The sequence below is a fragment of the Myxocyprinus asiaticus genome, chromosome 6, assembly GCF_019703515.2.
Source record: "Myxocyprinus asiaticus isolate MX2 ecotype Aquarium Trade chromosome 6, UBuf_Myxa_2, whole genome shotgun sequence".
NCBI classification, from domain to species: Eukaryota; Metazoa; Chordata; class Actinopteri; order Cypriniformes; family Catostomidae; genus Myxocyprinus; species Myxocyprinus asiaticus.
The window spans coordinates 17923109-17950416 of NC_059349.1; the positions used below are offsets into that span (position 1 = coordinate 17923109).

A 27308-nucleotide genomic window follows, 5' to 3' on the forward strand; every position below is an offset into this window, starting at 1 on the left:
GTTCTCACTCTCAATGGGGCACGTGGTAAGTTGTGCTTGGATCGCGGAGAGTAGCATGAACCTCCACATGCTGGGAGTCTCCACGGTGTCATGCACAACGAGCCACGAGATAAGATGCGCGGATTGATGGCCTCAGAAGCGAAGGCAACGGAGACTTGTCCTCCGCCACCCGGATTGAGGTGAGTAACCACCCCACCATGAGGACCTACTAAGTAGTGGGAATTGGGCATTCCAAATTGGGGAGAAAAAAGGGATTAAAAAAAAAAAGAAAAGATGTACCTTTATTTTAATACCGTCAGCCACGTCCGTATGTATTTCCGTCAGGCGATGAAGCAACCTTATTACATTAATTTCATTTTATAAGCACTAAATATGCTTTTCATGTGGGACACAGATGTGCGCTGGGTCTTTGAATCCAAATTGTGCTCTGCTATCCATGCGCATGCTTCAACCAGGCTTCCCACGAAACCCGAGCTCCAGTGACAGGATCAGTGCGAGCACGTCAACCGGGCGCTCTTTAAAATGCGAGCTCTCGTGACAAACGCAGAGCGGCTCACGTGCGCGATTAATTCGGGTTTCCATCTATATCTTTGTGCATGTGACCCATTTGAATTTTACAACACAATTTGCTATTTATAAGTACCATGGAGCAGTTCAACCATCATGTGAAACGTCTTGACAATGCCGACATTCTGAACAGCACTAATGAGGGAAAGAGAAACACCTGCTGCCCAGCATTAGCATCAGTTATAAGACTTTACACATCTATACATCAACACACAGAGTTAACGGTAACAGAATTTTTCATTACAACTGTGGAAGTTGTAGCCAAGAAAACCACAGATAGCACGGATAGTTGGAAACAAGTCATGGGTATGTAAGTACTTTGAATTAAATTAAACTGAAAAATAAGCTGTAATCAAACGATTGATGATCACTTGTGTGTAACGTTATTTTTATCTATTATACAGATATTATTATCTGTATAATTTCTTTCAACATCTGAAGTACCTTATTTTGTTGTGGATGTCCCAATGTGGATACTAAATTTGCACTTTTCAGAGAGCTCAATAAAATATTCAAATTATATTTTGGTTGCATTTGAGGGCAAAAAAATTCTTACTGATTGTGAAAAATAGGCACATAATATCGGAATATCGATCGCAGGGCCCTGAATCGAATCAGATCGAAAATGTATCGCGGCAGACTTTGAAGTATCGGCAAATATCGGATCGCAGGCCAAGAGAATCGATATAAGATCGTATCATGATGAAACGTTCGATTTAAACCCCTATGCTTTATAAGCACTAAATATGCTTCTCATCTAAGATGCGCATCTGCTCTTGAAGGCTGATTTAACACGAGTATCGCATGAGCCATCTTAGAATCATGCCAATGATCTGCTGTGCACTATCCTATCTCTGGAGCATACTGGTGCATACAAGTTTACCAGACTTTCCGAACTTTCCGAATCACAGTCCTACTGATATAGTGACATAAAGCACAATTGCGAGTGTGATATTACTTTACTAAACATCATGTATGGTTGTTATTACATGTCAGTCAGATGGCTGCTCAGTTCTTACATCGAGAAATCAAGCCTAAGAGATTATTTAAAAAAGATTATCCAACATAGATTGAAAATAAAAAACTTAAGTTATTTTCGAATTTATTTTATAATATTTAGTTTTAGTTCACACTGTAGTGCACATTTATAGTTTCATTTTAGTTTCTGATTTTTGAAAACTCCCGTTTTTATTTTTATTTTAGTTTACAAAAGTATCTTTTCACTGCCAGTTTTCATCATAGTAATCATTTTTGTTAATGAAAATAACCTTGAATGGATTAGGAAAATAACTTGTTTTTGCCCTGAATCAAGTTTTTTTTCCTTACCCCACTGGCTTGTATATATATATATATATATATATATATATATATATATATATATATATATATATATATATATATAAGCATAAACGTTACTAAATTTTGTTAGATTTCTCAGAAAACAAGACAAAATATCTTGCCATTTTTATTCGCAAGTCAATTTATCTTGTTTTAAGAATGTTTAGATTTTTACTGGAAAACAAGACAAAAATACTCAATAAGAAAACATTTTTTGCAGTGTAACCCTAAATCATAAATAAAGAAACAAAACAACATCAGATTAGTGGGAGATATGACATAAAAAATAAAAAAATGAGAGAGTAAACAGAAATAGAGGAGAATGGAATGCAATGTCCGCAGCCTTGAGAGTGAGCCCAGATTTGATGGACAGGCTGAAAATAGATGAACTGAACAGAGACCCGAGTGAATGCAGAGGATCTAGACAGAGCCTTGAACCCCAGACGATAGTCTGATAACCATACACATAGGAAACATACATTACACACTGGCAAATGCCTCAATGTGTAGAAAATCCAAACACACGCAGGTTTACTTGCCATCTATATCATAGACATATCGTAGATTTTATTGTTTTTACACACACACACACTTTATATAATTATATAAAAAATAGAGCGGTAAAAATGTACGCAATAAATCATGTCTCCGTACCCTGACAAGTAATTTTCCTTCCATCTAAGCAATTCAAGCTTGAAGTACCACCTGTTTTCACCAGGGGGCAGTAAGCGAAACTTCAGCTGTTTGGGCAACACACAGCTCGAACAGACAAGAGAACAAACCACACTAATCCGACAACAGACAACACAAGATGAAAACACGTTCTTGCGTTCAAATACAGCTGATGGAGGGATCTCAAGACGTGCTTTTCTGAGTTTAAAAACTATGTTTAACTTGACACTGTAACCTACAAACGGTATGTTTATGGCGCGACGCAACCGAGGCGCTGCAAAAGCATCTGAAGCCCTGAAGTGTGACGCAGGTGTACATTGACGCGTCCTTAGAAAAGCCCCTATAATAAATTGATCTCGGACTGATTGACGAATTCAGTTAGGCCAATTATAGGCAGATAACATAAGTTCAATAATATGGAAACAAAATATTGCATACTAAAGCCACTTTTTGAATTGTATTTTTGGTAACACTTTACAATAAGGTTCTGTTGTTAACATTAGATAATGCATTAGGTATCATGAACAAACAATTAACAATATATTTTTTACTCTTTGTAAATTAATCTTTGTTAATATTAGTTAATAAAAATACAGTTTTGATTGTTCATGTTAGTTCATAGTGCATTATCTAATGTTAACAAACACAACTTTTGATATGAGTAATGTATTAGTATGTGTTGAAATTAACATTAACTAAGATTAATAAAAGCTGTAAAATTATTGTTCACTTTTGGTTCATGTTAACTAATGTTAACCAATGGAACCATATTGTAAAGTGTTACCATCTTTTTTAATGCTTTACTCCTGTGCCACAATGATGTAAAGCATTTTAATTATCTATATTGTTTTATATATATATATATATATATATATATATATATGCACACAGTACTGTGCAAAAGTTTTAGTGAGGATGTCTTCAAAAATAAATAGTTTTCATTTATCAGTTAACATCATACAAAGTCCAGTAAACATTAAAAAAGCTAAATCAATAATTGGTGTGACCACCTTTGCCTTCAACACAGCACCAATTCTCCTAGGTACACCTGGACACAGTTTTTCTTGGTTGTTGGCAGATAGGATGTTCCAAGCTTCTCTTTTCGATGTTCAGTAGGGGGTCTGTGGGGGCCATGCTATCTGTTGTAGGGCTCCCTGTTCTTCTATTCTAATCTATTCTACTTACAAAAGTAATGTTTGGGAGTTTAAAATATATATTTCCTATTGACACACTAAAGCTGAAGATATTAAAAAAAACATCTTAAGACAAATGTTTTTGTGAAACATCTTATGTGCCTAAGACTTTTGCACAGTACTGTATGTATGTATGTGTGTGTGTGTATATATATAAATATATATATATATATAATTATTATTATTTATAATTATTTAAATATAACTATTTATTAGTATTTAATAATTATTTAATTATTGGTATATGAGGGACTTTCTTAGCAAACATTTATTATATGCAATTAATTGGCATACTATGTAATTCATTCGATAAAAAAAATATATATCGATTGACAGCCCTAATATATATATATATATACACACACACACACACACACACACAGTACTGTGCAAAAGTTTTAGGCACTTTAAGATTTATTTATACCTTCAGCTTTAGTGTGTCAAATTAAAAATACATTTTAGACTCCCAAACATCACTTTTGCAAATAGAAGAGATTAGAATAGAAGAACAGGGCCCTCTGCAAGAGATGGCATGGCCCCCACAGAGCCCCCCACTGAACATCGAGTCAGTTTGGGATTACATGAAGCTTGGAACATCCTGTCTGCCAACAACCAAGAAAAACTGTGTCCAGGTGTACCTAGGAGAATTGGGGCTGTTTTGAAGGCAAAGGTGGTCACGCCAAATAATTATTTAGCTTTTTTATGTTTACTGGACTTTGTATGATGTTAATTGATAAATGAAAACTATTTATGGCATTATTTTTGTAGACATCCTCACTATGCAACATTTTTCACAAGTGCCTAAAACTTTTGCACAATACTGTATATATTTAGTGCTGCACAGTTAAAATAAAAATGAAATTGCGATACGGCCTTATTAAACCTCAAAGGACTGCAATTTTATTAAATAAATAAATAGTCTGCTCGCTTCTAAGTTTATGCGCACTGCTCTGTCTGTATTGTGTTTGTGCATTATTACAGTGTTTTCAGCTAACGCATAAACTGCTACCAATGCTTTCAGAATGCAGTCAAGTTAGTTGTAGATTCGATATTCGTTGGACATTCTGTTTCTCCTACCGCGGTCTTTGCAGGGACAATCATACAAAGATGTAAGAGTGTAAAACGTATCAAATGGGCGGGCATAAAACATTGAACATAAAGCAGTCCATGCTTGTTGTAGCTGCAGCATTATGCCAGAAAACACTCTGATGCACTTTCATTGCCTACTGTACGTAAGGGATCTAAAAATTCCATGCACAGCGCTATAACGTCAGTGGTGTCCAAGCATTCATTTAACTGACATGTAAGTTAGAGATAAAATGTGGAAATGTTGTTTTAAAAACAGGGTTTGTAAACTAGGGATGTGCGCTATGATTAATTTGACTGTTGTTTAAACGGAAGTTTTGTAACCGTCTAGTCGACTAGTCTAAAGAGAAACCAACCTTCAGAAAACAGTAAAAAAAAAAAAAAAAAAAGTGTGTTTATGCGACCCATTTAAAATACTTAATCTATTCCAAATCCGATGCTAAATTCCACTGAAAAGGGGCATTTATCTGCAACGTGCTCGCCTTGAATTATGATCATTGTACATTAAATATAGAACATGACATGCATTCACTGAATCAACGTTAGCAAATATTTAACAGACATATTTATTGAAAACAGCTGAATGAATAGTGCAGGATCAATGGAACAACCATTAAAAGCCTGTTCTAAATGGAAATCACCAAGTAAAAGTTACTTAACATATTAAAACAGTCAGGACATTGTTGAAAATAATTAACAGGTAGACTAAGCCAAATCTATGAGAGAGAAAAAAAAATGCTCTGAAAAGTTGTGCGTAAGACGTGCAGTCGTGCATTAACCGTTGATCTAATATGACAGCTGTTCGGTAAAGAACGTTAACCAATAACAGTTACGATGTAAAAAAAATAAATAAAAATAGTAGCTATAGGATAGAAAAAATAGGCCTGTGATTTAGCCTACAATAAACCAAATGTATTATAAACATGACGTGTACACAGAATAAAAGATAGTTTAACCCGTTAAGCAGTCGGCACCTTGTTGAAAATAGCATTCTTAATCAGCAGATTAAAAAAATGGCATACCTAGTCTAAAACAGTTATTTTCTAGGCTACTTACTCAAAAGCATAAATTTTTGGATGAGCGAAATTAACCCGTCGACATGGTCCGGTGAAAGACAGGACTTGACTCACCTGAGGCATCTATCCTGTGCTTAAAAAAGCCTGCTCAGTGGAAAAATAACATCCAAGCATGCACAGATGTAATGAAGACTCAAATGTGAAAACATCCATAGGGACTTTCAAACGTTTGGAAAGCCGATTCCTGCACCACCGAAGTGATTTCATAACTACTTTGCTGAGTTTGCTTGTCTAGCGAGAGGACATTGTCCTGCGCGTGCAGCGAGTGAGAGAGGGAAGAAGCATGTGCAGCCTGAGGTGAAATTAAACTCTGTATCTGCTCCAGATATCCTCTTTTTTAAATAATATTTGTATTATTAATTCTATTTAAAATATGTAACATTAATATGACAGTAATTTAAGTGCAGCCTCTGTAAAAATTTAAAGCCAAATGTAAATGTGTAAAAATTATGATCAGTTTAATGGGGGAAGTATTAACCGACTAGTAATTCCAGTGTCGACTAGCAGCATCAGAAGCGTTTAGTCGACTAGTCTCGCACATCCCTAAACATTAATTGTCAAGTCAATTGTGAGCCAGCAATGTTTTAGTGCACTGTGTGGATCTTTCAGATGGTCCCTAAGGAACAGTTGACCGATATTGGATTTTTGAGACCGATACCGATTTTAGAGAGGGGAAATTCGCCGATTACCGATATGGTGGCCGATATAGTTAATTTTTGAGCTGGAATGAAAACAGACCTTTTCTATGTGGATTATGCACCAATTTTGCACCGATATGACTATGCAAAGGTACTCAGGAGGCTGCTTTCTTAAACAAATATTTTTATCAAAAAATATTTGACATTATTATTATTATACATTGTCAACAAATTCTTGAAATGAACAAAGAATAAATAAAAATACAATAAATAACTAAATAAAAATCAGTGCTGTATGTTTAGTATCAGTCAAATGCTGACCATTAAAATAAAGAATAAACAAAAATAAAATAAATAGCTAAATAAACATCAGTATTACTGTTTAGTATCAGTCAAATGCTGACTATTTTAATACTGCCAGTTAATTAGGGGCAGGTTGTAAAACAAGAAGCATTTATTGCTGCCGAGACGAGATAAACAGCAGCAGTGGCAGCTATGCAAGTTCAGTGGAAACTTTCAACGGTGGAAAACCAGACTTTTAAATATTACATTTTATAAATGCAATGACTGTACTTGTTTGGTTGAAGGGGGTACCAAACTGTGAATCCTGAACAAAACAGTTTGGTGAACACGTTTACACGTTAGCTTCCACTCAGCTGACAAGCAATGAAAGTAGCTACGTGGTTAGCTAGTTAGCTATAAGCTCGTTGCCACGGAGAGTAAAAAATGGACGTTGTTTATTTACTTTCCAGCATTGCGTCTCACCAACTAACAACATAGCGTGAAATCAACACTCAACAGACACAATCCACCACCGCACCGTTGTCTGCTGAGCTGCAAAAAGATGCTCTGATGTTTACCTTTCAATCTGCTACATTACTTACTGCACTGACAAACTATAGCTGGCTAACAGCAAACAGATGTGTTAAACAGGAGTGTCATGGTTGTCAGGGACAGGGTTAATGTTATATTAGTTATATTGAAAAGGGAATATGATGGGGTCATTGTTTATTAACTTTCCAGTATGTATTTCACAAACTAGTTAGCAGCTTACTGAAAAGTCACCGCTCAACTCTACCCTGTCTGCAGAGCCACCGTCAGCTCAGAGTCAGCTCTGTAAACAATGGAGACGGCGCGTGCTCTGCTGGACAAACTGCGTAATGACACCAATTCTAAAGTATTGTTTTTTGCATTATATGTTCTGAAAAAAAGTTTACATATCTGTGCATATCGGTCGGGCACTAGTGAATATTCAACAAACATCTATCCCGTCTGGTCCGAACCGACAGTTCTACTGTGGCTCAAGTCGCAGATAATTTTAATGATGGTTACAGGAGGAATGTGTCACAACACACAGTACATCGCACCCTGCTGCGTAGTTGCAGACCAGTCAGAGTGCCCATGATGACCCCTGTCCACCGTCAAAAGTGCCTACAATGGGCACGTGAGTGTCAGAACTGGACCTCGGAGCAGTGGAAGAAGGTCTCCTGGTCCGATTAATCCAGTTTTCTTTTACATCACTTGGACTGCCGTGTACGTGTGCACCGTTTACTTGGAAAATTGATGGCACCAGGATGCACTGTGGGAAGATGACAAGCCAGTGGAGGGAGTGTGATGATCTGGGCAATGTTCTGCTGGGAACCCTCGGTCCGGCCATTCATATGGATGTCAATTTGACATGTGTCACCTACCTTAACATTGCAGACCAGGTACACCCCTTCATGGCAGTGGTATTCCTTGATGGCATTGGCCTCTTTCAGCAGGACAGTGCACCCTGCCACGCTGCACACATTGTTCAAGAATGGTTTAAGGAACATAATGAAGAGTTCAAGGTGTTGCCTTGGCCTCCAAATTCCTCAGATCTCAATCTGATTATGCATCTGTGGGATGTGCTGGACCAACAAATCCAATCCATGGTGGCTCCACCTCACAACTTATAGGACTTGAAGGATCTGCTACTAATGTCTTGGTGACAGATATCACAGGACACTTTCAGGGGTCTTGTAAAGTCCATGTCTCACAGGTCGGCGCAGTTTTGGCCGCACACAGAGGACCAACAGCACATTAGGCAGGTGTTCATAATGTTTTGGCTCATCAGTGTACAGTATGTGTGTTTCAGTTAACATGAACATGCAGTTTCTGGGGCCAAAGTTCAAGATGTCCTCTCATCCCACAGAGAGAGGAATGTGCCCTGCGCACTGATGGTTTAGACAAGAGCAATCATTCCACTCCCCAACCTGCGTGTATATCACTCCCACATACACAATTTCCTTCAAACACACTGTAAATGAACACACACATCAACAGCCCATCATCCTTAAATATATGTGGGAATAGGAGATTAATGGTGTGGAACATCAAAATGAGCAGGAAAGGGACTGACTCATTCAGTGGTCTCTCTAATTCTAGCTTAGGCGCTATGTACACGCAGTGTTATAAATGAGCAACCAGTCAAAAACAGAACACACACACCCCCATACACACACATATTGTACATTCTAGCAGATAAACACAGACACATAAACACTGTAGGTACATTAAAAAGATAAAAAGCAAATGAGGGTGGACAAACATAAAGAAAGAAATGAATAGATGTGCCTGTTACAACTACAAATGCAGTAACTGTTGTTGCTGTTTACACAGGTTTAAACTGCCTCTGGCTCCAAAAATGTCTTTGGTCAGTACCAACCAGACATCCAGCCCTATGAAAACAAGTCTCACGCAAAGGCCACGCTATAACCAGCCACACAGAAACAGCTCAGAGGAAATCATAAATTTATTCAGGTCAGTTTATGCTATGTCATAAAATATTTTGGGCGTATCAAGCTGCTATTTTTCTGATATAGCTCATCGCCTGTTTTTATTCCCCACACCAAATCAACACTCAAGAGTCGCACGCTCACAGCAACTCTAAAAACAGGTCTTTCTTATTACACATTATACAGGTATTAGCAAGGCATACATATCCACTAGGGCTATTTATTGATATTTGATATATATATTTTCTGGCTTTTGACAGTTTTTTTTTTTTTTGTTTTTTTTTTGCATCACGATGGTGCTGCGGATGGCCGCCTCGGTGTGGAGCGCTCCTATTCTTTTATTGTTTTTGTTAGTTTGTCCTGTGTTTAGTAATTATTTTCCAGTCAGTTTTACCAGGGACGAACTGTTGAACATTCGGCAGCATATACCAGACAATCTTTTCCCGGTTTTTGAATATTCGGACGCTTTGCTGGACATTTTAGTCGGAGGCGCAGCTTTGCTGTTCAATAGACGCAGGCGAGGGAGATGAGCAGGCGCGCTGGTCAAGCTCCGTTGGCGCGGATTTCAAACAGCGCTGCCGAGCATTCAACTAGCGAATCTCCGCTCTCTTCCTAACAAAACGGACGAACTACATCTCCTCACCCGTACAAACAGGGACTTTTCCCAGCAACTCTGCTGCCTTGTGCTTCACAGAAACCTGGCTGAGTGAAGCCATTCCGGACTGCGCATTTCTTCTGCGGGGCTTTCAGCTGTTCAGAGCGGATCACATTGCGGATTTAAAGGGGAAAACGAGAGGCGGTGGAACATGCTTTACATCAATGAAAGTTGGTGTACAGATGTAACAACGTTAAAGAAGATGTGCTGTCCTAATTTGGAAGCACTCTTTATTAACTGTAAGCCATTCTACGCGCCACGGGAGTTTTCCTCATTTATTCTGGTGAGTGTGTATATCGCGCTAAATGCGTGTGAGTGCCACACTGCAACAGCTGGCTGATCAGATCACAGACACGGAACAACAATATCCGGACTCAGTTACTATTATTCTTGGGGATTTTAACAAAGCAGATCTCACATGTGAACTGCCCAAATACAAACAGCACATTACATGCCCAACCAGAGACAGGAACATACTGGATCTCTGCTACACAACAATAAAGGATGCATATAGCTCTGTTCCTAGAGCAGCTTTGGTACTCTCTGATCACTGTCTGGTTCATCTTCTTCCAACCTACAGGCGGAAATTAAAGCCTGTAGTAAAGACTGTAGAGAGGTGGACCAATGAAGCAGAGCTGGAACTACAAGCCTGCTTTGACTGCACTGATTGGAGTGTTTTTGAGGCTGCAGACACCAATCTGGACGAGCTCAGAGATACTGTTACATCATATATCAGTTTCTGTGAGGATGTATGCATTCCTACTAGGACTTATTTAACATTCAACAATGACAAACCATGGTTTACAGCAGAGCTCAGGCAGCTTCATCAGGCCAAAGAGGATGCTTACAGGGGTGGGGATAAAGTCTTGTACAATCAGGCCAGGAACACACTGAATAAGGATATCAGAGTGGCTAAAAGAAGATATACTCTGAGAAGTTGAAAAACAAGTTTTCAGCTAATGACCCTGCATCAGCGTGGAGTGGCATGAAACAGCTTATGAATTACAGGACTCCTACCCCCAACCCTGTGGTGGACCAACAACAGGCTGACGACATGAATGTGTTCTACTGCAGATTTGAAAGGCCCAATCTCGCACCCCACACCCGCTCTGACCTTCACTTCACACAAACACCAACACCTCCAGCAACCCCCTTCCTCCCCCCTCCTGATACTCAACCTGAACTTAAGATCTGTGAAGAAGAGGTGTGCCATGTCTTTCGGAAACAATAGAATAGGAAAACTTCAGGCCCAGATGGCGTTTCACCTGCGTGTTTTAGATCCTGTGCTAAACAGCTGGCCCCCATCTTCACACAGATCTTCAATAGATCACTGGAGCAGTGTGAAGTCCCATGTTGCTTCAAACATTCAATCATCAGGGGCAGTGGTGGCTTGGTGGTTAAGGCTCTGGGTTACTGACTAGATGGTCAGGGGTTCAAGCCCCAACACCGCCACGATGCCACCGTTGGGCCCTTGAGCAAGGCCCTTGACCCTATCTGCTCCTATCATGGCTGACCCTGCACTCTGACACCAGCTTAGCTGGGATATGTGAAAAAAAGTATAATTTCACTGTATATGTGCAATTGTATAATGTGTGATAAATAAATAATAAAAAAATAAAAATAAATCATTCTTGTCCCAAAGAAACCAAAAATCACAGGACTTAATGACTACAGACTTGTCGCCCTTCATGAAACATCATGAAATCATTTGATGTTGGCCCACCTGAAGGACATCGCTGGACCCTTTCTAGATTGCATCATGTCTTGCAACATCTGGACAGACCAGGGACATATGCAAGGATCCTTTTTGTCGGCTATCAACACCATCATCCCAGCTATACTCCAGACTAAACTACACCAGCTCTCTGTTCCCACGTCTATCTGTCAGTGGATTACCAGCTTTCTGACAGACAGGCAGCAGCTTGTGAGACGGGAAATTCACTTCCAGCACCTGTACAACCAGCACTGGTGCCCCCCAGGGATGTGTGCTCTCCCCACTACTCTTCTCCCTCTACACCAATGACTGCATCGCCAAGGACACCTCTGTCAAGCTACTGAAGTTTGCTGATGACACTACTGTCATCGGCCTCATCCGAGATGAAGGGAGGTTAAACAGCTGGCTGTCTGGTGCAGTCAAAACAACCTTGAGCTGAACACGTTCAAAACGGTGGAGATGATTGTGGACTTTAGGAGGAACACCCCAGCACTGACCCCCCTCACCATTCTAAACAGCACTGTGGCAGCAGTGGAGTCATTCAGGTTCCTGGGCACTACCATCTCACAGGACCTGAAGTGGGAGACCCGCACATCGACTCCATTGTGAAAAAGGCCCAGCAGAGGTTGTACTTCCTTCGCCAGTTGAGGAAGTTCAACCTGCCACAGGTGCTACTGATACAGTTCTACTCAGCAGTCATTGAGTCTGTCCTCTGCACTTCAATAACTGTCTGGTTTGGTTCAGCTACGAAGACTACAGAAGACTACAAAGGACAGTTCGGACTGCTGAGAGGATTATTGGTTGCCCCCTGCCCTCCCTTCAAGAACTATAAACTTCCAGAGTGAGGAAAAAGGCTGGAAAAATCACTCTGGACCCCACTCACCCAGCTCATTACCTTTTTGAACTGTTGCCTTCTGGCCGATGCTTCAGAGCTCTGAGCACAGAACCGTCAGGCACAGGAACAGTTTTTTCCCCTCAGGCTATCCATCTCATGAACAGTTAAAATTGCCCCATTGAGCAATAATTAATTTGCAATACACAGTTTAGTCTTTTTATATTTATCCAACACATCCAACCTCTTCTGCCATTACATTCCCTTGCACTGTATATAACAGATTTGTATTAGATTTGCACTACATATGTGTATGTGTGTATATATATGCATATATGTGTATGTATGTATGTGTGTGTGTGTGTGTGTGTGTGTGTGTGTGTGTATATATATATATATGTGTGTGTGTGTGTGTGTGTGTGTGTGTGTGTGTATACACTACCGGACAGAAGTTTTGAAACACTTGACCGAAATGTTTCCCATGATCTTAAAAATCTTTTGATCTGAAGGTGTATGCTTAAATGTTTGAAATTAGTTTTGTAGACAAAAATATAATTGTGCCACCATATTAATTTATTTCATTCTAAATCTAAAATGTAATAAAAAAAAAAATAGTTTTTGAAATTGATGACTTGGACCAAATAATAAAGAAAAGCAGCCAATAAGTGCCCAGCATATAGATGGGAACTCCTTCAATACTGTTTAAAAAGCATCCCAGGGTGATACCTCAAGAAATTAGTTGAGAAAATGTCAAGAGTACATGTCTGCAAATTCTAGGCAAAGTGTGACTACTTTGAAGATGCTAAAATATAACAGATTTTTGATTTATTTTGGATTTTGTTTAGTCACAACATAATTCCCATAGTTCCATTTATGTTATTCCATAGTTTTAATGACTTTTATTCTAAAATGTGAAAAAAAATTATAATAAAGAATGAGTATAGTCTTAATATAGTCTTATTGTATATTCTATATACTTTATTTTCTATTACATTTTTATTTATTATTTTCTATTATTATTATTTTTATTTCATTTTTAATTATTTTTTATTATTATCTATGTCTTGTTGCTGTTTTGTATTGTTGTGCACTGGAAACTCCTGTAAACAAGACAAATTCCTTGTATGTGTAAGCATACTTGGCAATAAAGCTGATTCTGATTTGCACAATATATTTCAGTATTTACACTGGCGGCCAAAATTTGGAATAATGTACAGATGTTGCTCTTATGGAAAGAAATTGGTACTTTTATTCACCGAAGTGGCATTCAACTGATCACAATGTATAGTCAGGACATTAATAACATGAATAATTACTATTACAATTTGAAACAATTTTTTTTTCAGAACTTCTTAACCTACTTCAAAGATTTCTCATCAAAAAAATCCTCCACATGCAGCAATAACAGCTTTGCAGATCCTTGGCATTCTAGCTGCCAGTTTGTCCAGATACTTCCTGTAGCACTTGCCATAGATGTGACTGTCTTGTCGGGCAATTCTCACGCACCTTACAGCCTAGCTGATCCCACAAAAGCTCAATAGGGTTAAGATCCAACAGCACTGCCCTCAACCGCAAAGCCCTGCAAATGGTGGTGCGAACTGCCAAACACATCACTGGTGGCGAGCTTCCCTCCCTCCAGGACATATATACCAGGCGGTGTGTGAAAAAAGCTCGGAGGATCATCAGAGACTCCAGCCACCCGAGCCATGGGCTGCTCTCACTGCTACCATCAGGCAGGCGGTATCGGAGCATCAGGACCCGCACCAGCCGATTTCATGACAGCTTCTTCCCCCAAGCAATCAGACTTTTGATCTCTTGATCTCTCACGATCAATATACATCAGCACTGCACTTTATTAACCTTACACTGGACTGTCATAAATTATATTCTCTCTTAACAACACACTGGCAACTGAATATCAACTGACAGCCTGAATGTCAATACAGCACAATACAACCTACTGTATATTTTATATATACTATTTTTATTCTATAATGTGCATTCTATATTGTGTGTATTGTATACTGTACATTGTATATTATTATTTGTATATTGTGTTGTGTGTAATTATGTGTATATCAGATATGTAAATTGTGTTGTGTAAATCTGTTTATTGTAAATTGGTACTGTCTCATCACTGTCATGACTGCTATGTTGCTCGGAACTGCACCCAAGACTTTCACCTACTGTTGCACTTGTGTATATGGTTGAGTGACAATAAAAGTGATTTGATTTGAGATCCATAACACTCTTTTCCAATTATCTGTTGTCCAATGTCTGTTTCTTTGCCCAGTCTAACCTTTTCTTTTTGTTTTTCTGTTTCAAAAGTGGCTTTTTCTTTGCAATTCTTCCCATAAGGCCTGCACGCCTGAGTCTTCTCTTTACTGTTGTACATGAAACTGGTGTTGAGCGGGTAGAATTCAATGAAGCTGTCAGCTGAGGACATGTGAGGCATCTATTTCTCAAACTAGAGACTCTGATGTACTTATCCTCTTGTTTATTTGTACATCTGGCCTTCCACATCTCTTTCTGTCCTTGTTAGAGTCAGTTGTCCTTTGTCTTTGAAGACTGTAGTGTACACCTTTGTATGAAATCTTCAGTTTTTTGGCAACTTCAAGCATTGTATAGCTTTCATTCCTCAAAACAATGATTGACTGATGAGTTTCTAGAGAAACTGTTTCTTTTTTTGCCATTTTTGACCTAATATTGACCTTCAGACATGCCAGTCTAATGCATACTGTAGCAACTCAAAAACAAACACAAAGACAATGTTAAGCTTCATTTAACGAACCAAATAATTTTCAACTGTGTTTGATATAATGGCAAGTGATTTTCTAGTACCAAATTAGCACATTTGGCATGATTACTCAAGGATAAGGTGTTGGAGTGATGGCTGCTGGAAATGGGGCCTGTCTAGATTTAATCAAAAATGACTTTTTTCAAATAGTGATGGTGTTGTTTTTTACATCAGTAATGTCCTGACTATACTTTGTGATCAGTTGAATGACACTTTGGTGAATTAAAGGACCAATTTCTTTCCAAAACAGCAAAATCTGTACATTATTCCAGACATTTGGCCACCAGTGTATGTATTTGCCCTGATTGATTTTATTTATGTTTAATATAACTTTATAATTTTGACCAAACAGCCATTGCTGTCAGGTAGATTCAAAGTGTTTAAAGGGAGAAGTAAAATACAATGATGTTTTCCACACTGTTATTAGCTAATTAATAACTAAGTACTATTTGAACAATTAATTATTATATGTAGGGATACTCCGATCATGATTTTTATAGCCGATACGATCACCGATCTTCTTTTCAACTGATCATCCAATACCGATCCTGATCATTTCACCTTTTATCAAGATCTCTGTCATAACTGGCTATATGTAAGCTTTCTGCACATGATCACTATTAATTGAATTTTCCTCTTCCCAATAATAACACTTTGCCTAGTTTTTGCAGACAAAAAAAGTTAAAGTTTAAAAGGCTTATTAAAAAAGCTTTTTTTAATAAGACTTTAAAACAAGTACAGGCTAACAAAATATTCTCTATATTAAGATAGATAGCCCTATAAAAAATGAAATGCTTAGTGTCAAACTGATAATCCAAAGGTACAATTAAACTTATTGTGACATTTTTGGTTATTGATTCATTGTCATTATTTAATATAATTATTATTATTATTCCTCATTTTTTTTCTATTTTATATTTGCATTACATTTAATACATTATATTGTGGTATCTTAATATTGTATAAAGAATTGTTATATTTCTTAATTCCTTCCCTGCCTTTTCATTTAGTTCATTTTTCACTTGTTGCTGCTTGAACTTAAATGAGGCGAACACTGCAGGTGCTAATATTGGTAATGCCAAATTCAAAAGATGTTTGAAATACACCACCAAGGGTGTAAAAAGTACTCTGAAATTATACTTACGTGAAAGTTTGGATACTGAGTGAAAATTTTACTCAATTAAAATTCGAAGTATCTAGCCAAAAACATACTAGAGTGAAAGTAAAACAGTATTCACATTAAACTGTACTTAAATACTACAAAAGTAAAAAGTAACTTTTTTCCAAGCTGAAATGAAATCAAAAGAGAAGATTGTGTGAGAGAGGATGTTGTTAAATTCTATATGTTTGTTTGTCATATTTTTCCCCTAGTGGCATTCACAACCTGGTCATACAATCATCTTACAATAACTAGCCTACATTTTTGCAAAATTATTTGTATGTGGTCTGTTGTGGAATGAACACTAGAGGCACTAAAACAACAATGACTTTTATCCCCTTTCACTCAAATCACGAGTAAAACAAGTTCATAAACACTTTTCACAATGTGCTATCTTATGACATATAAACACTTTTACTATAGCACTCATTTAAACTTTTGCATTACATAACCAACTACATTTACAAGCTTGTTTAAGTGTGATCAAATTGTGGTAGCTCAACTGATAGTGTTGCATATGAGATACAAGCACCGGGGTACAAATCCTGAAGAGCATGCGAGTCGACATGTGAGGCAAAAGTCTCATAGAAATACCACAAAATGACGTGGTTGCTTCAGAAATTGTGTTTTTCATCACACATTTGCTTTTTATGACACTATCGGTTAGGTTTAGGTTTAAGGTTTAGGGTAGAGAGGTAGGTTTTGTTGATTTAAATCTTGATAGAACATTCACCTTAAAAACCTCATCTGTGGGGGCCTGGGTAGCTCAGCGAGTACTGATGCTGACTACCACCCCTGGAGTAGCAAATCCAGGGTGTGCTGAGTGACTCCAGTCAGGTCTCCTAAGCAACCAAATTGGCCCGGTTGCTAGAGAGGGTAGAGTCACATGGGGTAACCTCCTCATGGTCGTGATTAAGTGGTTCTCGCTCTCAATGGGGCGCATGGTAAGTTGTGAGTGAATTGCAGAGTTTAGCATGAGCCTCCATGTTGTGAGACTCTGCGGTGTCATGCACAGTGAGCCACGTGATAAGATGCGTGGATTGACGTTCTCAGAAGCAGAGGCAACTGAAACTTGTCCTCCGCCACCCGGACTGAGGTGAGTAACTGCGCTACCACAAGGACCTACTAAAGTAGTGGGAATTGGGCATTCCAACATTGGGAGAAAAGGGGATAATAAAATAAATAAAGAAATAAACAGTACTGTTACCTACATACTATTTTTTACTAAAGCATTTTAAAACAAAATGCTGCACAGTCACAGCTGACACTGTAAATACTATGAGTTACGAAGCTGACTAATTGTTGAATCAGGTGTTTTGAAACAATTCATTTAAACGAACTGATTTACAGAAATTAGTAAAATTTCCCAATGTTTGCTGAGATTTAAATGGGAGACTGTTAAAATATATAATTAAGGCTGAAACAATTAGTCGACATGAAATTGTCTACAAAAACTATAGTTGTCGAATAGTCGTTTAATTTCGTTTAATGTCGTTTAACTCTAATGATGATGCGCAAGAGCGCTGCAGATGAGCACTGCAGCTTGAGTGCATGGAAGAGGCGGACAGAGAGGAAGATGACACAGCTCAGTCCAGATGCACTCCAAACATTCCAAACGGCTAAAGATTTATACTGCAAAGTATGAGGGAATAAAAAAAATAAAAAAATACAAAATATGTAAATACAGAAGCAGTGTTGTCGTGAAATAAAGCAGAGCTGGCGTTCCGCTGGAGCAAAACTTATGTTAGAGCATCAAAAAGGAAACCCCCAGCATTATATCTTTAATGCATCCTTTATTAAAGGTCAAATAATAAGGAAGCCTGTCATCTAAGTAAGCACAAACTCTGAAATTGGCATTTCTCTGTGCGATCAGAGCCGCTTCTACGAGTTGAGTGAAGTGACGCTAACAGAGCGAGAGATTGAAACTGCACCCAGCTGATGCACTTTCTCACACGGAGAAGTTCGTCTCATGCACATTTGCTGCAGTTTCAGATGATAATGTGATGCAATGCACTAAATCATAATATACTGTATGTAATATACTGTGTATCTCAGCGTGAAGAAATCAGTGATACGCAGCTCTATTATGAAGAACATTTGTTTTTTGTGAGTTAAATATGGATCAAAATCAAATCAACAAAAAGGTGAGAGTGGGTAGTCTTAGCCCAGTATACCCTGCAACAAAATAAAAAAAAACTGAAAAACAAGTGAACAAATATACTTACTGTATATACAAAATACATTTATATTTAAGGTACAGTATATTCTGAAAACAAGTCTAAATATCTCATATGTTGTTTCTTAGGTAAATGTATCTTATTTTTTTAGGATTTTTAGATATTTTTAATGGAAAATGAGACAAAAACACTCATAAAAGAACTTTTATTTTTATGCAGTGAATTTTTTACTGAATTAAACTTAATTCAAAGTTTTTTTCCTGTGGTTGGCAGAATAAATTAATAGTGCTTAATTAATCTAGTTATGTTTTTATGCTTATAATATAGCGGCCTAATATCTATAGCCCAATATTTGTAGCTTTGGTGCTGCTGGCTGAAGTTTTAAGATGGTCCCTTACCACACCCTCCACAGTTTTAGACCGTTTTAGCACAATGTGAAGACATTTCTGATGGTCCCTTACCCACCGTAGGCACAATTTATCACTAATATCAAGTATAATATAAACTAATATCAAGGTTAAATGAATTATCTTAAACGATTTCCAGGTGACGCCATCAGATCAGCTTAAATATGGGAAACTGTGTCCCGTATTGATTCGATAAATGACGCATCATTTCATCTTTAAATATGGGACGATCCTGTATTTTACGGTACGGGTGGCAACATAACTTAGTACTGGCGCTCTGAAATGATGATGTCCAGAGATTGGATTGCATTCAGGCTAGCAGGTAATGCATGGAGCTAGCGCATGCAACGCTACGTAAAGAGACTTTGTCCAAAAAGAAAAATTTGTAGCATTGATGGATTACTGTGATTGGACAGCTAATAATTAACGTCAGAGAAATGTAGCATCTTACTTACGGTCATTTACGTAAACCTGGAGATATTAACATGATTCGAATAAATAGAGGTTACTGTTGCTCCAAACATTGCAAATGTACAGTTCTATGCTTCTAATTGATAATCTGTTCTCATGATAGAAAAGGTCTTGCGACCCAGCAGACAATCATGACCCAGTGGTTGAGAAACCCTGCTCTTGAGTACTCACGAGTTGTAAAACTAGTCTACTGCAGCACTCTCCAGGAAACTTGAAAGCATGTTAAAATCATCACAATATTTACAAAATCCCTCTGTATTGTCAAACAAAATACCATTGAATATCTTATAAATATTCAATGTATTGCCCAGACCTAACGTGCCATATTTCATTTGTGCAGAATGTTGCAGCTACACATCAAGTTCAGACTGGCTCACAGAACCAAACACTTACTTAATTTCCTCTGCATTATGAATCTATCTGCAAGCATGCACACATACACAAACCTCAGAGAATAGCCCACATTGTGCATTTATTGCTTGTGACTGAGACCAATTTGAGACTCCGCCTGCAGCATTTGATGGAGCATTAACCAGGTTAGTGCTTGAGAGGTATGAGCGGCAGGCCAGAGTGGTCACTTCCTGCCTAAATCCCAGTGATCAGACAAAAATCCACAGAGAAACTGCCAACAGGGCACGCACAGGACAGAGAGCACATTTCAGCTCCTCTGTGTGCAAAGTAGTGGGAAAATAAGAATGCAAATAAAAGGCTAATGAGGCAACACATTAAAAGAAATGAAACAGACCACTTTTTAGCGGATAGTAGGATGATCTTTGGACTCATTCAAATGTAGTGTAGTACAAAAAGAATATGTTTTCATCTTCCTGGTCATTATTTCAAAGATTTTTGTATAGAAACCTCAATTCCAGAACCGTGAGTTATCTTCTGAAAAGTATCACGACTGTGACCTCAGCTTGACAAAAGCGATCATGTATGTTGTATAAAAGATGAAAGGCTGCTGAAATTGTCTAGGTCAAGTGCTTTAAACATTAGTTCTTGATTTATTCAATTCAGGTTCAATAAGAGACTGTGAAAGTCACAGACTCTAAAGCGCTTGAGGGAAATTGTGATCTGAATCTCCTGTGAATGAAACAAAGTCCTTGTCCGGCTGAACTGAACTGAGTGTGTATGCTTGTAAGGGAGAGTGTGAGTGTGTGTTTGTGTGTGAGACATGATCCTGGACCAGAAGCCTCATTGATCGGTCAGTGTGCAAGGAAGGTTGTTGACATACCTTGCTCATCCAAGACTTGCGCTTGCACATGGTTTTTCTCCTCTTCACCGCCTCCCACAGTCGTCTCTGCCCTGTCAGAGAAAGCAAATGACAGAATGTTATTGTTAAAGGAATGTTGCAAGTTCAAAACAAGTTATGCTCTATGCTCCAACTGTGACATGCAGTTGATATAGAAAATTATTTTGACACATTACTCTTTTTACAAAAACAAGAAGTGTGTACAATAATGCATTTACAAGTCTATAGGGCAAAAATGTTGAAATACAAAAAAGTATATATAAAAAAAAAAAAAAGTGTTATAAAATCCCTTCGGCCTGTTCAAAATTACTGACATTGATCTTGATGTGACGCAACTATCTGTGAAATACTGTTGACACGAAGCACTCCACCTATGTCAGTAACGGATAACCAGAAGTTCTGCCTAGAATAGTAATACCGCTGCTAAAAGGGCAGACAACCTTACAGCTAAAATAAAACCTTTTTGTATGGAAGAATGCCTTACCCCATACATTTCCATTGTAAGCATGTTACTGTAAACACGATTTTTGCTTGATTTTACAAAATGGACAAATAAAAAAAACAAAATGTGGTGGTAATCAAAAGCATGTCACAAATTCTGTCAATAAAGCTTAAAAGGTGCACTCAGTAATATTCTTGTATAGTTCTCAGTTACAGATGTCTTTGTTAAAATGTGCTTTTCGCAGTCAGCCAAAATTAAGTTTTTCGCAAGACAAAGTGTCCAATTACAGGGGATTACAGAGATGAAACAAGTAATTTTCGGTTGGTCATATGAGCTTAACATGTCTTCATCACATGTGAGTGTCCATCATTTTAAACATCCTTTCAAAAATCAAAAACACTATTCTACTATAATTATTTCTTTCTATGTAAATGTTTAAAAATATAAAAAAATACTGAGTGCATCTTTAACTAGCATTCCTAACATTACTAACATTTGATTTGGTACAATTATTTTATCTACTTGTGCCAACAGAATTCCTAAAGGTAAAAAGAAGGCACTGGTGAGATAAAAAGATGTGTCACCATCAAGAAAAGACAAACAGAGACAGACAGAAAGAGAGCGAGAGACAGATGAAGGGAGGGTGCAATAGAAGATGCGAGGCAAATGGAGTGTGACCAAAAAAGAGAGAAAAGAGAGCGTGCTAGGAGAGGCTTGTAATGAGTTTAATATGAGCAGTGATCAGGCTGGCTTAAGTGAAATTGCATTAGTAGAGTTTACACCTCACACAAAGGCTGAGTGCCGAGTACTGAGTGTGGACTGACACGCTGATTAGGATTTGGCAGACACTCAAAGCTTATGCTACCAGTCAAAAACATCCCTCTGCTTTACAGAGTAATGATAGTGGAAGTTTCATAAATTCACTTTCACTACCTGCTTTTGTGTACTTGAGGAATGGTTAGGTAATGGGTGTTACAGCCCTAATCCCATTTCTCTGTCATTAAATGGAAAAGAATGACCAGGATATTCTTCAAAAGAGAAGAAAAGAGAAAGAGAATTTTTAATTTTGGGGGAATTTTTCCATTATTGTGTTGGTAGACACAAATGGTTAATTCCAACATTATGGAAGTGACAGTTGCAGAGAAAATGTACATAAATGTACTCATTGCCAGTATATCAAACCATTTGTATGTATAATCATAACCCCCTGCAGAGTCCAGACATCAGAAAATTCAGTATAGACAATTATTTCTTCAATTTAGATCAGGAAAAGAAAAAGAGTTATGGATGTGAAACAAATTGACATGAGTTTTTGAGAGCTTGCACACTTTGTATAAATTTTGAATTGAAATGCACAATCCAGAAATATGAATAGCCACAGAATGTAAAAGGGTTGTCACTCCTAAGACTATTATCATGTAATTTACTAATACTGTAGTAACCATGACTGCTGTAACCAATTTTTTCTCATCATAATTCATGGTTTTGATACAATTAACCATTTTTGTTTACAACAGTAATACTGTTTCCATATAGTAACCATGCTTTTACTATATATTGTAACCATGACAGTAACCATGTTGATTTTATGGTTACTATGATTTTACTACAAATATCAAGGTAGTAAACTATTGTTACTGTAGTAAAACCATGGCAATTTTAAGTAAGGGCAAACCTGTTGAAGTGTTTGTTACCATATAGAGTATTCTTAGTTTGGATTTGGCAGAAGAAAAAAAAAATTCTGAACATAGTAAATACTGAACTGTATCATGACCCTAAAACCATGATACAAACTGAACTGTTAGAAATTTGAACCAATACACCCCTAAATTATATATATACGATTTGATGTGTCTGTAACGCAGAATTATGGGTACTTAAAGTAAAGAAGGGAGACCATTTGTTCATCATACTTAACATCGACATAAGTTAGCTTTGTTCACTTGTTTGTATGAATATTGTATGAGTGATAAACTTGGCACAGCACTGAAACATCATAAATGTGGCTCTTACAATAAAATAAAAAAAGTGCTGTTATAAGAAAGTAAGTGTATATATATTTCTTAGACCTTTCCTTATCATTCTGGAAATTGATTAAAAATACATAAAGTGAAAGTTAAAAAAAAGTCCTTTGATCCCTCTTTTGCATCCATGAAATATTGATGGTTGAAAATGTTGTTTTAGATATGGTGAACCCCTAATGTATGGTAAATAATGCAATTTCCTAAAAAAAAATAAAAAAAATCCATTATAGCATTGTAGTACAGTATGAACAATTTAATGAGGGTTTTGTTCTTTTGCTTCAAAAATGTATTTGTTCATTTTGTTCCGGTGTGGGAACGCTGTGCGCGTCTGGCTGCCGCTCCACACTGGGATGATTGTTTGTGATCAGTTGTGTTATTTGTTTTCTTTTTCTTTTGTTATTTTTCACTTTGTTATGTTCTGCTATCATCTGGCTTCTGTTCTACAACAGTTATTGTGTTTTCTGCTACCCCTCTGGTTTCTCGGATGCCACTCTGCAACTTGGATCTACCTCCTCTGCTTCAACTTGCCGTGTATCTCTGTTGCCGCTGTGAACTCTTGGTTGCTGTCTTACTGCGAGCTCTCTCCCTCCTCGATCCTCCATCTATCAGACTGACTGTGGGGTGAGTTAACACTCTCCTTATCAATCACTCTATTTGCTTACTGTCACCTCAGGTTGCTTTCCTTTCTGTGAGCTATTTATAGATGTTATGATGGTTGAGGTTTTGGCTAACGTGGTTTTGCTAATGGCTGGCTTTCTCACGGTTATCGCTAGTACATCAAAAGCTTTAGCACGCATCCTGCCTCTGGTTTCCCTCATTTTTGGATTAACATCCAACATGGAAACTGGGTATTTGTCATCTGCTGTAAAGGCATTAAACGGGCATCCGCGCCTCGACTCTGCGATGTACTAGCACTGCCAGCTTGGTATCATCCGGCGCCCGCGGTATGTGCATCGCTCACCCCGAAGGACTTTCAACATTCAACAGTCAGCACCTACTGAGATTCCGTGCATTTGGTCAATTAATAGAGCATTAAGTAAACCAAAGCTTTTACAAAGGGATCGCTGGACACCGCGATCACTTGTCAACATAAATAAGACAAACTCGAATTATACCTCTACAGGCAAACTTGGTGTATTGCAAAAACACTCTGCTCTCCTGAACTGTCGCTCCATCTCGGATAAGGGCCCCTATCTTAATGAACTAACTACTGACACCAACCTGGACATCCTATTTCTCATAGAGACTTGGCAGACGCCTAATGATTACATGCACCTTAACCTGCTTACAGCACATGGATATCAGCACTTGTTTAAACCGCATTCGTATGGAAAAGGGGGTGGACTTGCGGTCATCTATCGAAATTCAATACCACTTACTCAACTGGATTTTCACAACACTAAGACATTTGAGAACATGGTTCTGAAGGTTGGCTCTAACCGTCCCCTTATAATTATCTTAATTTATAGGCCACCTAAGCAGCAAATTGAATTTTTCTCTGAACTCAGTGAACTATTAACTTTAACTTGTGCTGTGTCATCTCAGGTCCTTTTGCTTGGTGACTTTAACATCAACATGTTGATGCTGCATGCTCTAACAGGACTCACTTAAAGACTGTCCTGGACTGTTTTGATCTTCTTCAGAATGTCAATTTCCCAACACACACTCATGGTCAAACGCTTGATTTGGTCTGTACATCTGGTTTGAATAATGTTTCCATCTGTGGTCTGGCTATTTCTATCTCTGACCATAAACTTATTACTTTTGATTTTACATTATCCTGTTCAACAAAATGTATTGATACCACAACCATATCATATCGTAACATCAATGACTCAATTGCTTCCTCTGCTATTTCTGATGTCTTCAATTTCACCTGTCCATCTATGATACTGGATGAGTACCATTCTCTTATTGCTAATGCCTTAGATGAGTACGCTCCTATTAGGACCAGGTATGTTCCCTCTTCTCACTCCTCTCCTTGGTTTAATCCAGAGCTTTGTGCTCTATAAGCAAAAGGCCGACAACTTGAATGACTTTTAAGGAAGTCGGGCCTAACTGTACATTTCTTAGCATTCTCGGAACATGTTAGACAATATAAAACTGCCCTGAGTGCAGCCCACTCTACTTATATCTCCAACATCATTAATAAATCTAATAATAGGCCTAAAGTACTGTTTAGCATGGTAAACAAACTAGTGCAAGCACCCAGCCACATTATTTGCCAATCTGATAACACTTGCTGTTCCTTTTTGCACCAATTTCAGGGAAAGCTGGACACTTTATGTGAGACCTTTGGTGATGAACTGACTAATTCTACTTGTGAGTTCGATCAGTCTATCCGACCCTTGACTAATTTTACCCCGACGAACCCCTCCCTCATTAGTGATATAATACAGAAATCCAATTCCTCTTCATGCCGGCTAGATCCTACACTCTCCACTCTTCTAAAACACTGTACCTCTGTTATTTCTGCTCCTATCTCACACCTTGTGAACATGTCTCTTATCTCTGCCACTGTCCCAATATCACTTAAGACTGCTGCTGTTACTCCTATTCTCAAAAAATCAAATCTGGATCCAGCAGACTTTTCAAATTATCGTCCAATTTCTAATTTACCATTTGTCTCTAAAATCATGGAAAAGGTTGTCGCCACTCAGCTGCAATCATTTCTAGCTCACAACAATCTGTTTGATATATTTCAATCTGGTTTCAGCTTACATCACAGTACTGAAACTGCTCTAGTAAAGGTTGTCAATGACCTTTTACTCTCTGGTGACTCGGGCAATCTCTCCATTCTTTTACTACTTGACTTCAGCTCAGCTTTTGACACTGTTACAAACTACTACTTTCTCGCCTTATCGCAGGCGTTGCGTTATCCTGGTTCTCTTCATATCTCATGGATAGGCAATACTATATCTCTATGCACAATTACAAATCCCCCACTGTCCCACTCAAACAAGGTGTTCCTCAGGGCTCAGTTCTTGGTCCATTACTTTTCATTATCTACATTATGCCTCTTGGACAAATTATTTGACATCATGGTGTTAACGATCACTGCTACGCCAATGATATACAAATATATACAGCTTGCCAGCCCACCAGACTGCCTCGTTATCCTCTTGTGTCAATGAATTGAAGGGCTGGCTTAACTCCAACCTTCTCAAATTAAACTTGAGTAAAACTGAAATCATAATTATTGGACCATCAACACTAACAAAAAATCTAATTAATATCCCTAGCTGTGACATTGATGGTACTCTAATTTTCCCATCTGCCACAGTCAAAAACTTAGGTATCATTCTTGACCCTTCATTGACCCTACATGCCTATATTAACAAACTCTCTAAAGCAGCATTTTTCCTGCTCTAAAGCAGCATGTCGTATCGCCCAAATTCGTCCCTACGTTAGCTCACCACTATCCCACATAAACATCGTCGATAGTTTTCCTTTTTAAGAATGTGTCCATGTTTTCTGTCTGTCTTAGTAGCGTGAACTCATAATGTTTGAAATTCGGCTATGCAAAAAAACAGCTGTCTAATGAGGTCACAGATGCCAAGAGCGAAAGATGCTGAATCATTAGTCCATGCATTTATTACATCTCGCCTTGACTACTGTAACGCCCTTTTTTCTGGACTACTGGCACACTCTATCTCCTGCTTGTAAAATATTCAAAATTCCGCTGCGAGAGTACTAACTTACACTAAATGATCTGCACATATTACTCCCATCCTATTTAACCTTCACTGGCTACCTGTCGCATCCCGTATTGCATACAAAATTCTACTGCTTACATTTAAGTCACTCCATGGTCTATCTCTTTCTTACCTTTCTGATTTACTTTCTCCCTATACTCCTATTCACTCACTCCGATCTTCTGGGTGTGATCTTCTTCTTGTTCCAAGATTCCGTCTTTCATCAATGGGTGGCAGATCTTTTTCTGTTGTGGCACCTAAGATATGGAACTCAATTCCCCTGGCACTCCAAACTACTACCTCTATCTCTGAATTCAAAACTCAGCTCAAAACCTATTTGTTCTCTCAATATTATCA

At 38.0% G+C, this 27308-nt stretch overlaps 1 protein-coding gene across 3 annotated transcripts in view; it reads right to left on the bottom strand.

Annotated features, from left to right (window-relative positions):
• Window positions 1–27308, bottom strand: part of LOC127442005 (activated CDC42 kinase 1-like) — a 79784-nt gene that overhangs the window by 34739 nt on the left and 17737 nt on the right. For all 3 annotated transcript variants that reach the window (XM_051699636.1, XM_051699637.1, XM_051699638.1), the window contains exon 3: window positions 20773–20843. In XM_051699636.1, the coding sequence (XP_051555596.1) occupies window positions 20773–20843 (71 nt within the window). The remainder of the gene's footprint in view (window positions 1–20772; window positions 20844–27308) is intronic.